We start from the raw sequence: 13,624 nt of genomic DNA, 5'->3' as shown, positions 1-13,624 counted from the left end.
TCTCTATTACACTTTTCTTTAAATGCTGATGGTATTTAATACCATTACCTCTTTATCCTGAACAACCATGAGAGATATAATTTTTATCAATCACAGGGACAACAGCTCTTTCAAAATCATCCCTCCTTCCCTCTCCCCCCCCCCCCCGCCCTCCCCCCCCCTCTCTCTCTATCTGTCCAGTTATAGAAAATTTCTTATCATCTTTACTAAATTTCACAACACGTGGATGTAATATTTACTCTCACCCAACAATCTTTGAGTATGGTGTAATAACCTTTTGTTAAAATCATTTGTTTCTATTTGGTTCAAATTGTATGAGAAATTGATGAATAGAAAGGGAGGAGGGTTCGAAGGAACACAGCTCTTGATATATGGGCAGTGAAAAAGTTGAGCCTAGCATTCTTTTCACTCACACTTAGGTTATATTCTTCTTAGGGCCCAAAAGGTATGGATGGTGCACCTGGAAGGGATGGTGAGAAAGGACAAAAAGGAGAAAGGGGTATTGCTGGTCCAAGAGGCTTCCCTGGAGACTCAAGGGATGGTATTCCAGGTCCTCCAGGTGTTGCTGGTCCTCCTGGAGAAAAAGGAAGAGATGGAAGGCCTGGTACCCCAGGACGTCCAGGTCTGTATGAATGCTTTCTAGTGACTACTTCATTGTATTGAAAAACTAATAGAAGCCTGTGATTAGTCAAGCAAATGATATTGAAAATTTACACATATATCCATGTCCACATGAAACTAAGAGGTACACCTACTGACTCATTATATTTTTATTCAAACATTGGTATTTAGTTATAATTACAGCCAAGATGTAAGGTGTATACTCTCTTTCTACTTTAGTTTCTCACTTTTAGCAGTCCTTCCCCTTAAATATCAGAATACTGAGAAAATCAACAGTTAAAAGATTTTTGATGACATTTTCATAAGAATGTTTTGAGAGACACGAAATCGCTTTTTAATAATGAAGAAATATATTACCATACCGGAATAGTTGTGTTTTTCACTCCCCCCCAAGCTTTGATTAATCAGACATTGCTGTGGCGAATGTAAACTTCTGTTGTAGAAAAATAGTAAAGTTAAATTTTCTGCATTTTTGTTGTTGAAGTTAATTGTCAGATGAAAAATAGATAAAACTGTCATAGTCAAGCAATGTGCCATTCTCTCATAATTTGATAAATATTGAATGAAATACAGTGTAAAGTGTTGTGCTAAAAAAGGGAATGTAAAAGTGACAGTAGTATCACAGAATATTGAAAGTAATGTACTTTTCTTTTATATGTTCACTTTTGTTCATTCTGATTTGGCTGCTGCACTCAAGAGAGAGACACCATCTCAGTACAGCTGTATCTGATTAAACAATGAAATTATCATCTTTTTGAAGCTGTTTGTATCATGTAAGTGTGTTGAAACTGAACTCAGTAAAATACATAAGTGACTGTCTCTCCATATAAGGGATGCAGGGTGCAAGAAATCCAGAAGTGAACCTGATTTTTATATGGGACAGCATAGTGATTATTCATGATTACCATCCAGGATCTGTACAAAATTTTGCGACGTAGAACCTGGAATCAATATATTACATAGGGCATCAATAATTTGTAATTTATGTTTTTCTGCAAATTGAAATTACTGTCAAATGGTTCTTAAATATACTGTGGAAACATGAAATGTTTATTTTAACTGCCGCATCTTGGTGGCAAGACCTCACACACAGTTGTTGCCACACCATGTCAGTAAATGATGACAACATAGTGGAGTTCCAGAATCTCTTCAGCAAAGAGATTAAATTTCATCCACCATATCTGAGGCACAATGGACTGCCATTTTTTCTCGGGTAAAAGTTATCAGCTGGTACATCACACTTTTTATAAAATTTTATCTACTTTCCTTTTGAAAACAGTTCCATGATTGAAATAACCACTGTGCATCAGGATCCATCAGTGAGGCATACTAGTTGATACCTTTTACCCTAGAAAACCAGCAGCTCAGTTTGCCTCAAACATTGCAGACATATAGGAATGTATAGACACTCTGTGAAATTTAAACCTTTTGGTCTTCAGGATTGGTGCCTTTTCTTTTATGAGAGCCAAGATCACATTGTTTGCAGTTCATGTAGGATAAAGGTCCTCTACGCACCACATATACTCTCCAGCAACAACAGTGATCTACACTTGACTGTAGTGGTGTCTTCAGCAAATCTTTTGCATTTATATGGTGCCCTAGATTTTCAGTTTTGTGACTTTTGATACATAAGTATTAACTTTTGATAAGGAAGTATTTGAAGCAACAAGTGGACAGAGGTTACCCTTCATCATTACTAATGTTGAAAGAAGCTGTATATTGTCACATAGAATTGATGAAATCCTGTTTACATCTACATCTACACTCTGCAAACCATTGTGAGGTGCATGACAGAGGGTATATCCCATTGATCAGTTATAAGGGTTTCTTCCTGTTCCATGCACTTATGGAGCATGGGAAGAATGATTGTTTGAATGCCTTTGTTTATGCAGTAATTGTTCTAATCTTATCCTCACAATCCCTATGGGACTGATATGTATGTATAAATCCTGCTTAGTGCAGTGCAGTGTCTCCTTACTGGTGGCATAGAGAGAGACAGAGAGGGAGAGAGAAAGAGAGAGAGAGAGAGAGAGAGAGAGAGAGAGAGAGAGAGAGAGAAAGACAAAGAGAGAGAGCGAGACTGTTTGTGCAAATACTAGAAAAAGAGCTAAAGCAGAAAATTAGTTTGATTCTTCTGCTTTTTGAATATGCATCAAGATCACTCATCATACATCTGCTGCATCTGCTGGTGGATACATGCATCTCCACATTTTTGATTGTTGTTTCTTATTTTCATCCTAAAATTTCCATTATCATTGTAACAGTAGTCAGTATCTAATATTATTTTACAAATATTTGTCTAGGTTTACCTGGGCAAAAAGGAGAGATAGGTGGTCGGTGTGATTACTGTACACCTGGAGCACGAGGTGAGAAGGGAGACCGTGGAAATGATGGTATTCCTGGGCAGCCAGGACCAAGAGGGCCACCTGGAGAGAGAGGTGCACCTGGAGAGGCTGGACAAGATGGAATGCGTGGAACTGCTGGGCCAACAGGACCACCTGTGAGTAAAGAATTTCTGCTAATCTTTTTCTTATTGCAAATATTACTAATAGTTTCAGTTCGTCTAACCTTCTTTGAAGTGTTTGTTTTTTTCTACAATGGTTGCCTTTCAGTCACATGGAGCAAAAGGAAGCTCCGTGAAGACTGATGCCTAAAGAATAGCAATGCAAGACAGCAATTGGGGAAAACATTGGCAATATCAGATGGTGCTACAGCATTCATTGTCAGTTGAACCTTTCAAATACAGATGTGACTACACAAGAGAAGTATGTTTTCAAGACAAACCTTGATAGTCATCTTAATAATAAATGAAAGAGGACAGAGTGGTGAAGAGAAGGAGAGAAAGTCACAGAGTTGAGAACTTCAGTAATTGCACACAGTCATAAATAAAATCATTCCACACATATAAACCTACAGGTGACACAACATTGAAGATAATAGACTGGAGATCAAGAAAGTGCTGTTTTCTGATAATGTTTTGGATCAGTAATGAGTCTTGGTACTAACATGTAGAGGCTTATCTCACTAGGGCTAAGATAGATACTGCCTACAGGAAAATTAAAAAGACCTTTGAAGAAAAGAGAACCACTTGTATGAATATCAAGAGCTCAGATGGAAACCCAGTTCTAAGCAAAGAAGGGAAAGCAGAAAGGTGGAAGGAGTATATAGAGGGTCTATACAGGGGCGATGTTCTTGAGGACAATATTATGGAAATGGGAGAGGATGTAGAAGAACATGAAATGGGAGATATGATACTGCATGAAGAGTTTGACAGAGCACTGAAAGACCTAAGTCGAAACAAGGCCCCTGGAGTAGACAACATTCCATTAGAACTACTGACAGCCTTGGGAGAGCCAGTCCTGACAAAACTCTACCATCTGGTGATCAAGATGCATGAGACAGGGGAAATTCCCTCAGACTTCAAGAAGAATATAATAATTCCAATCCCAAAGAAAGCAGGTGTTGACAGATGTGAAAATTTCTGAACAATCAGTTTAATAAGTTACAGCTGCAAAATAGTAACGCGAATTCTTTACAGACGAATGGAAAAACTGGTAGAAGCTAACCTCGGGGAAGATCAGTTTGAATTCCGTAGAAATATTGGAACATGTGAGGCAATGCTAACCCTACCACTTATCTTAGAAGCCAGGTTAAGGAAAGGCAAACCTACGTTTCTAGCATTTGTAGACTTAGAGAAAGCTTTTGACAATGTTGACTGGAATACTCTCTTTCAAATTTTGAAGGTGGCAGGGGTAAATTACAGGGAGTGAAAGGCTATTCACAATTTGTACAGAATCCAGATAGCAGTTACAATAGTCGAGGGACATGATAGGGAAGCAGTGGTTGGGAAGGGAGTGAGACAGGGTTGTAGCCTATCCCCGATGTTATTCAATCTTTATATTGAGCAAGCAATAAAGAAAACAAAAGAAAAGTTCGGAGTAGGTATTAAAATCCATGGAGAAGAAATAAAAACTTCGAGGTTTGCCGATGACATTTTAATTCTGTCAGAGACAGCAAAGGACTTGCAAGAGCAGTTGAATGGAATGGACAGTGTCTTGAAAGGAGGGTATAAGATGAACATCAACAAAAGCAAAACGAGGATAATGGAATGTAGTCGAATTAAGTCGGGTGATGCTGAGGGAATTAGATTAGGAAATGAGACACTTAAAGTAGTAAAGGAGTTTTGCTGTTTGAGGAGCAAAATAACTGATGATGGTCGAAGTAGAGAGGATATAAAATGTAGACTGGCAATGGCAAGGAAAGCGTTTCTGAAGAAGAGAAATTTGTTAACATCGAGTATAGATTTAAGTGTCAGGAAGTCGTTTCTGAAAGTATTTGTATGGAGTGTAGCCATGTACGAAAGTGAAACATGTTTAGACAAGAAGAGAATAGAAGCTTTCGAAATGTGGTGCTATAGAAGAATGCTGAAGATTAGATGGGTAGATCACATAACTAATGAGGAGGTATTGAATAGAATTGGGGAGAAGAGGAGTTTGTGGCACAACTTGACTAAAGAAAGGGATCGGTTGGTAGGGTATGTTCTGAGGCATCAAGGGATCACCAATTTAGTACTGGAGGGTGCGTGGAGGGTAAAAATCATAGAGGAAGACCAAGAAATGAATACACTAAGCAGATTCAGAAGGATGTAGACTGCAGTAGGTACTGGGATGAAGAAGCTTGCACAGGATAGAGTAGCATGGAGAGCTATATCAAACCAGTCACAGAACTGAAGAGCACAACAACAACAGTACTAACCTGAGCATACCACTGAGTTAATACATATGTTGTTGTTATAAATTTTAAATAGGAAAAAAAGAAAAAAATCACCCATGTATTGAGTGAAACAGTTAGTGATAAGGAAGATGAGGTGCAAATAGGTGCTGCCTTGTCTGTATCTTGGAATCTTAGAAGTAGGTGTTTCCAAAAAGTAAAGTGGAAGTTAGTGGTTTCCCCATTCTATTCATTGCATTTCTGTTATATCTCTATTATTGTTGTATTTATTGTATTTCATTGGTATTTGGTGAAGAGCATCTCTGCTATTTCTGATAGTGTACTTTGTTGGTGTTGAAGATATTGCTTTGATACAGATTCTGATGTAGTGGCAACGTATTTTGTCCCATTTGGGTAATGCTGTCTTGTTATCACTGTGATAGAAAATTGCACCATAATCTAATTGAAGTTGTACTGGCAACTGATGAAGACTGGGCATTACGTAAGGATCTGCACCCTGTCAAGAACCCATGGAGACAGTTTCTTCATTTGGTCTCAGATGTCTGATGTGGGCATACCATATCATTCATGAGTCTTATATTAGTTCTGCGAATTGTAAAGCTACTCCACATGTGTATGAGTAAACAACATTATTAGTGTTTTACAATATGATATTGTCTGTCCATTTTTTATCAGCCAACTGCCATTTATTTTGGAGTAACATGATCTAGGCAACCGTAGGTATTTTGGTGATACATGGTAGTTGAATATTGACATGTATTATCTGTGAATTATAACAGTTCAACAGTCAGGGGTAGGGAACTTACAATATAAGTAGTAAATTTTGCGTACAGGGTTAGGTTTAGGATTGTTCCTTGAGAAAGGGATATTGACGTTCTGTGTGGGGCCACCATCTTATTTCTCAATCAACCGTGTGCCCAACAAGTGTAAAGCAGAATATAGATACCTTTCACAAAGGTCATAGGCACCTGAGACATTAAAGAAGATTGCAGTGAGTAATGTGTGGTGAGATACTGCCCATTTGCACAAGTGATTTAAATTTTATTTATTCTGTGTTTAAAGTAATTATTTGAAAATTAAATGTCTTATTATGAACTTTCCTTAGGGTTTGGCAGGAACACCAGGAGAACCAGGAATCCAAGGGCAGAAAGGTGATTCAGTTATTTTACCATCGAGTTTAGTCAGAGGTCCTCCAGGATTGCCTGGTGACCGTGGAGATCAAGGCAGAGAAGGTCCCAAAGGCAATTTAGGTCCACCTGGAAGACAGGGACGAACAGGAATACCTGGCTTGCCTGGCACGAAAGGAGACAAAGTAAGTTGTAATTTAGATACTGAACAAATTGTGAGCATTGCAGTCACTTTATTAACTATTTCATAATTTTGTCCCTTATAGGGACCTCTAACTGATTAACATGATATTTCAGTATTGCAGATCTAAAAAAAACAGAGGATAATTGTAGGTAATGTTGTTAATACTGATGTCATTTGCATTTATTTTGTGGTGTTGTATTACACCCTTGAGCATAAAAAGAATTAAGCATAAAAAGAATTTTACTAATTTAATTGTATACATATTTCATAGATATTTGTTTAAAATGTGGTGAACATATGACTTCATATCACAAGAATATCTCCTCAACATATAAAGATAAAAACATGTTGCCTTTTACTCCAGGAAGTGACATGTTGTAGTTGTATTTATGTAGTATCCTGAATGAGACTGAATTTTTTCTGCTTTCTTCAATCCAAGTGTTATTGTATCTGATGGTTTGTTTTTTCATAAACTAGTTACTATCAGTTACAATTTTGAGTTTATACTATATAATGTCCTCTCTAATGCCTATTTCTTGAAGATATGTTTCAATTTCAAGCAGTTATTTTCTCTTAGCTATTAGAGAGTAAGATTGAGAATTATTTTTTTCTGCCTAGAATTGTCATTCTGAAATTGGAATCATACAATTTCAGTCAGCTTTTCCTAAAAGTGTTGGATATGTGCTTAGGATGTTGATGTAGCTCATGGTATTCTGTTTTCACACAGAGTCCACATGTGCAGGCTGTACTGAAAAAAATAATTTCATCATTTTTGTAATCAAAGTTTCTGATCCTTATAATTCTTCTGCCTCAGGTACAGTGTTGTAATATCTTACCTTCACATTAAGGAACATTGAATTTTGATTGTGCCTGTTCCAAGTGATTCTATAGACTTATCTACCTCACATGCTAATTATATATAAAAACAAAGATGAGGTGACTTACCGAACGAAAGCGCTGGCAGGTCGATAGACACACAAACAAACACAAACATACACACAAAATTCTAGCTTTCGCAACCAACAGTTGCCTCATCAGGAAAGAGGGAAGGAGAGGGAAAGACGAAAGGATGTGGGTTTTAAGGGAGAGGGTAAGGAGTCATTCCAATCCCGGGAGCGGAAAGACTTGCCTTAGGGGGAAAAAAGGACAGGTATACACTCGCACACACACATATCCATCCACACATACAGACGCAAGCAGAGGCTAATTAACAATACGAGAGAAAGAGTGTCTACTTATTGCACTCTTGATTTAATACCAAAATTTTTAGATATTTTGCCTGACAATCAAACTTTAGGAGTGGTGTTGATTAACATTTGTTGGTTACTTCTCTGAAGTTCATGTGTCTTTGTGTCCTTCTAATATCTCAAGACATACAAAATGGCTCTGAGCACTATGGGACTTACCATCTGTGGTCATCAGTCCCCTAGAACTTAGAACTACTTAAACCTAACTAACCTAAGGACATCACACACATCCATGCCCGAGGCAAGATTCGAACCTGCGACCGTAGCAGTCACGCGGTTCCGGACTGAGCGCCTGAACCGCTATCAAGACATACATCTCTAACTCTTAAAGCCAGCTAATGTGATCACCATCTGTCTGCCGTTACAGGATTTTAGAATGATTTTTAATATTCATAATTTGTTCTGCACAAGGTCAGCCGTTTCCATATCTTTCCTGATATTTTTCCAGTTAGAAGATCAGTCACTTGAGTAATATTTCTGAGACAATTTTATAAGAAAATTCTAATACAGATATCACTCTATAGTTATAGCTCTTTGTTTTCCCTGTTTCTTTTGGGTGGACAGAGTAATCTTCAGAGATTTCTTATGTGATTGCAGATATTTCTAAGAATTGCATGACATTTCTGGGTGAATTTCCTGCATTGTATTTTCCATGTTCTGGCAATTATACTACTTTCTGCTGCAGCAAGGGCGCCTGTGCCCCTACCTGGGGGCAAGGGGAGGCAGCCTCCCCCCCCCCCTCCCCCCTTCAATAGCTCTCAGGGAGAGGAAAAAAATGTAGCGCAGTCTGATGTTTTTATTTCAAGAAAATTATTTAAAAGTTAGTATTATGCAGGTTTTTAACAGGTCAACACTGGAACTTTTTAATGGCTACTTATAAGTTGCCATTTGTCTTCCAAAATCCAAAATATTAAAAGTACCCCATACCCCGAGGCTTAGCCCTCCAACCAATAAACTATTGTATGGATGCTTATATTGACAGATACCTGATTTTTAATATCATTCTATCTTTTCAATTATAAGATTATCATTGGATGATCAAAATTTTGAAAGTCTTTGAAATATGTAGCTAAAAATTTATATTTTCCCCTTACTTGTTTCCAACACCACACCAGAAGTTTTAAAGCAGAGATTGGTAGTCAAATAATTTGCGAACTCTTCTTTAATGTTCTATAGAAATTCAATGTGTTATTTCGTTTGAAATCCTGTTTATTTTTTGCCAGTGAGTTTTGATCACAGTGAGAGCATTTTGCAAGTGCTGATCTTTCAAGTTTGTTTTCAAATTTTGGTGAATTGATGCCACTGTTGGTTGGGTTCTTGGTAATTCCAGTCCTTTACTTCTACAGCCTCACCATAGATGTCATTCCACTATTTACATTTTTTATGTGCTCAGAGAGAGACCAGTATCCTGAGAGACTTCCAAAAGGATTGCTATGTTCCTGTTGGACTTAACTTTAATTAATACCCTATTATTGGAATCGCTGTGTTATTTCTGTACTTTTGCATTCATAATTTATTTTTCATTCTTCTTGGAAATAGCCCTCTGGCTTATTTGAGTTCTCCTAAGTAATGATTTTGGGATCTCCAGTTGTTTTCAGTAAATGTCCTGAGATACAGGTTGAAATTAATTTTTGATTGAAGGGTACTATAATCTGATTAATCTTTTTTCCATATCTGTTGACCTATTTGTGAGCAGCGTATACTCAGGAAGCAGATCTGAGTGACCTTTTCTTTCAGTCTGGACGTTAATGCCTCCTGTCAAAATGTTTTCATGATGTACGTATTTGGTCATACATTTTATAGTAGTTCCCCAAAGTCCTCTGCATTTTAAGGGTCTTTTTAATTCTAATTATTTGCTGGTGTATGTGTTGATTAGTGAGTAATGTGCTGACTTGATTCATAAAACTGAAGTACTTTCAGAAGATAGTATAAACTTCAGCACTGAACTGATAATATTTTTTCTAACTGCATATGTGGTGCTGAAGTGCAGTTACTTGGTACGAATTTGGATCACTAGTTTGCCTTTGAAGTTCATTTAGGTTCCAGATACTACATGATTTTCATTACTGTGTGTTGTTTCTTGAAATTTTCAAACAGAGATGTCAAAAATGGTTTATTTATCAGTTTTCCAAAGTGTATTGATGTTTGTTGTATAAATATAATGTATGAATTTAGATGAAGAGATTTGGTAAGCTCTGATACATTTCTGCTTGATCTCAGTCCTCCAGAATCCAGTACTCAAGATAAATGGGCAGCTAGTTCCAAAACAGGAACAGTTACAGCTAGAGCTCAGATAAAAAGCACACAAATTTAAAAACCTAATTAAATCTTAATGTGACTCAATTATACAATGACACAATTAGAGTTTGTAATGTTACTAACTTGGTCATACTGATGTTGCTCCTTGATAATGCTGAAGTTCTGGTGTCTTGTTCTCTGAAACTGGTTTGATTTGTATCCTAATATGGATATTATACTGTTGATTTGAGCTTGAGATTACTTCTCATTTATTATTTCCAAAACTCATAATGATGATAAATGGAAATGTCGTGTGGCTAGGGCCTCCCGTCGGGTACACCGTTCACCTGGTGCAGGTCTTTCGATTTGACGCCATTTCGGCAACCTGCATGTCGATGGGGATGAAATGATGATGATTAGGACAACACAACACCCAGTCCCTGAGCGGAGAAAATCTCCGACCCAGCCGGGAATCGAACCCGGGCCCTCAGGATTGACAGTCTGTCACGCTGACCACTCAGCTACCGGGGTGGACCATAAGGATGATGATCAGCTTCTTCTATTAGCTATTTTTATGGCTGAAATAAACTGGTTTACAAACTATATAAATTAACTCTAAACAGTGACATTTTCTTTAGTACATATTTCCATAGTGAAGTTGCCACTCATGTCATAAAAAATGGTAAATCCCCACAAAACACCACTTAATAGAAAACTGATAGTCATAAATAGTGGACAGTTTGAGTCACTGAACTTTTTCTAATACATTTACCCAGAAAAGTGATGTGAGTGACTACAGACAGACTGTTCAAATAGGTTCATAAAATATTTACACTGATTAATTGTGAGAATCAGATCTGCATATATTAGTGATGTCGACATACAAATGTTGATTCAGTGAGTGCCACCCATAAATTTTTACATTCTGATGAAAAATGGTAATTGTGGGCTGCGGAAGTAACTGAGGAGTTGTAGAGGGATTAACCCCTGTTCTTCTTTCGGCACTTTCCTAGCACTTTAATCTACCAAGGCAACATATTATCAGATACTGTCTGGAATATTACAGCATTCTTCACACCTTAGGGAGTATCACTTATTTTCCGACCTCTCTGTGTACATGATGTCTTATGAATTACAAATACATCTAAAAACAAAGATGATGTAACTTACCAAATGAAAGCATTGGCATGTTGATAGACACACAAACAAACACAAACACACACACAAAATTCAAGCTTTCGCAACCAACGGTTGCTTCATCAGGAAAGAGGGAAGGAGAGGGAAAGACGAAAGGATGTGGGTTTTAAGGGAGAGGATAAGGTGTCATTCCAATCCCAGGAGCAGAAAGACTTACCTTAGGGGGAAAAAAGGACAGGTATATACTCACACACACACACACACACACACACACATATCCATCCGCACATATACAGACACAAGCAGTTGAGTAACAACTATACTCTTATGAAATATGTAAAATGCATTTTGATGAAGCCAGTTGTATGGTAAACATGCTGAATGACTAATAAATAAACATATGAAATAAACATATGAAACAATAACAACGGCATATATGGTAAAGGTTAGTGCAGTGTGAAACCAGTGTCATATGTAGTACAACAAGAGAACGCAGATTTTTGAAAGATTTTCTGAGAAAGTAGCACTAGTTCTTTTTAAAGTATGTCTGCTGTGTATAGTTCAATAGCTTTCTTCTGGAAATACTCTTCAGTCACACATGAATGCTTTCATATACAGGGCGATCAAGGTTTTCCAGGTAATGATGGCATCCCAGGAGCAGCTGGGTTGCCAGGAGTAAAAGGAGAAGCTGGTCTAAGTGTCAAGGGTGAACCTGGCATTCCTGGTAGACCAGGAGCAAAGGGTGACAAAGGTCAACCTGGTCTAATTGGACGCAAAGGAGAAGCAGGTATGAATAACTGAAAAAGAAAGTTCTCACATACATCCATACACTTGAACTTTCTTCTCTGTTTATCTGCTACCCTAAACAACCCTAATGCCTAGCTGCCTCAGTAGATACTCCCCTAAATTTGTCCCTTCTGGTAAGAAGTATCCATAAACTGCTTTCCTCACCTTTTCTTCATAATACCTTCATACTTCATCTGTCCACTTATTTTTTAAAAAATCACACATTTCAAATACTACAGGTTTCTTTTTTCAGTTTTCATTGATCTGTTTTTCACTCCCACATAATTCTCTATTCCAGATGTGCAGCTTCAGAAGCATCTTCCACAATTTCATGTGAATATTTGATACCAATGAATCCTGTATTTGTTGAAGAAAGTAATCTGTATATATCTGGTATCTGACAGCTAGTGTCCTTAATTCCTTTGCATCTCGAAAATAATCTGAATTGTATAACAAGAAAGTGAGGTTCAGTCGTCAATAATTTTGACACAATGTTAATATCACCTTTAGCTGAAGTGATTGAATAGCATTTACCTGCAAGTACGTCTTTAAAAAAATAGATAGATGAAAAAGTTACTCAACAGAAAGAAAGAAAAAATGTATTTGTAGTGAGGACACAAACATTGAATCTCTTCAAGAAAATTAATTTCTATGTACAAAACAGGAGAAAAAAGTCTTGAGTGGATACCAGAGGGGTAAGCAACTCACACACAATACAGTCAACAGAAATTTAACTCTTCCAGGTTCGGTAGACTCATCTTCCTTCACTTTAATACCTCTTAACAGCTTTTATTTTATTAACCTTATCCACTGTGAGTATTTTTGACCACTATTGTATCTTAAAAAAATTAAAGATACAAATAGCTGCAATGAATCACTTAATGATTTTTTGCGCACTGCTAGTTTTGTGTCATTTCAGGCTTGTCTACAAATGGCATGTACAGAAGGCTTACGTGATGATTCTTAAAGTTCTGCACTGGGTTCTGTGGGTTGCTTAACCATGTTAAAGAGAATACTTCTAATATATTGTCTTGATCAAATTTATTTTGCAAATTATGGTATATTTTGCACTTCTTAATTACTGAGATGTTGAAGCTAATATCCCACTCACATATTCAAATGTTAATGGAATGTTAGCTTCAGGGACACCTGTGCTGTTTCACTAAGAAAGGAAATTCAACATTTGGCATTATTTGCGGAATAACTACAATTCAAGATATTATATTGAAATATTCTAGCTTTTGTCACAATAAAACAACCTTTATTGACAATCATGGGGCATCTTATGTGCACACTTGTACTCCAGTGCAAAATTAGAAGCCCTCATTGTCTCCTTACAGATTTCTGTTACCAGTGTAGCCTCAAAACAAAACAAAAAATAGCAAGGGTAATCGCTTACCTGCAGATGGATTATTGGCCCACTTAGGCACACATAATAGACAAAATTTTCTTACTTTGTGTAATTTCTCTTATTCCATTATTATAATTCAGATTTTGTTCTTTCAGTTATAAATAACATTAGTCAGTCACTTACTTCCATAAAATTGTAAAGC

At 37.1% G+C, this 13,624-nt stretch overlaps 1 protein-coding gene across 1 annotated transcript in view; it reads left to right on the top strand.

Annotated features, from left to right (window-relative positions):
• LOC124615929 (collagen alpha-2(IV) chain) overlaps positions 1-13,624 on the top strand; it is a 270,357-nt gene that overhangs the window by 169,915 nt on the left and 86,818 nt on the right. The window contains exons 11-14 of the mRNA XM_047144112.1: positions 436-622; positions 2,925-3,121; positions 6,458-6,664; positions 11,904-12,072. Of these exons, the coding sequence (XP_047000068.1) occupies positions 436-622; positions 2,925-3,121; positions 6,458-6,664; positions 11,904-12,072 (760 nt within the window). The remainder of the gene's footprint in view (positions 1-435; positions 623-2,924; positions 3,122-6,457; positions 6,665-11,903; positions 12,073-13,624) is intronic.

This window comes from Schistocerca americana, chromosome 5 (assembly GCF_021461395.2).
Source record: "Schistocerca americana isolate TAMUIC-IGC-003095 chromosome 5, iqSchAmer2.1, whole genome shotgun sequence".
NCBI classification, from domain to species: Eukaryota; Metazoa; Arthropoda; class Insecta; order Orthoptera; family Acrididae; genus Schistocerca; species Schistocerca americana.
Note: the sequence above shows the minus strand (reverse complement) of the source record. Positions and strands in the feature narration are given on the sequence as shown.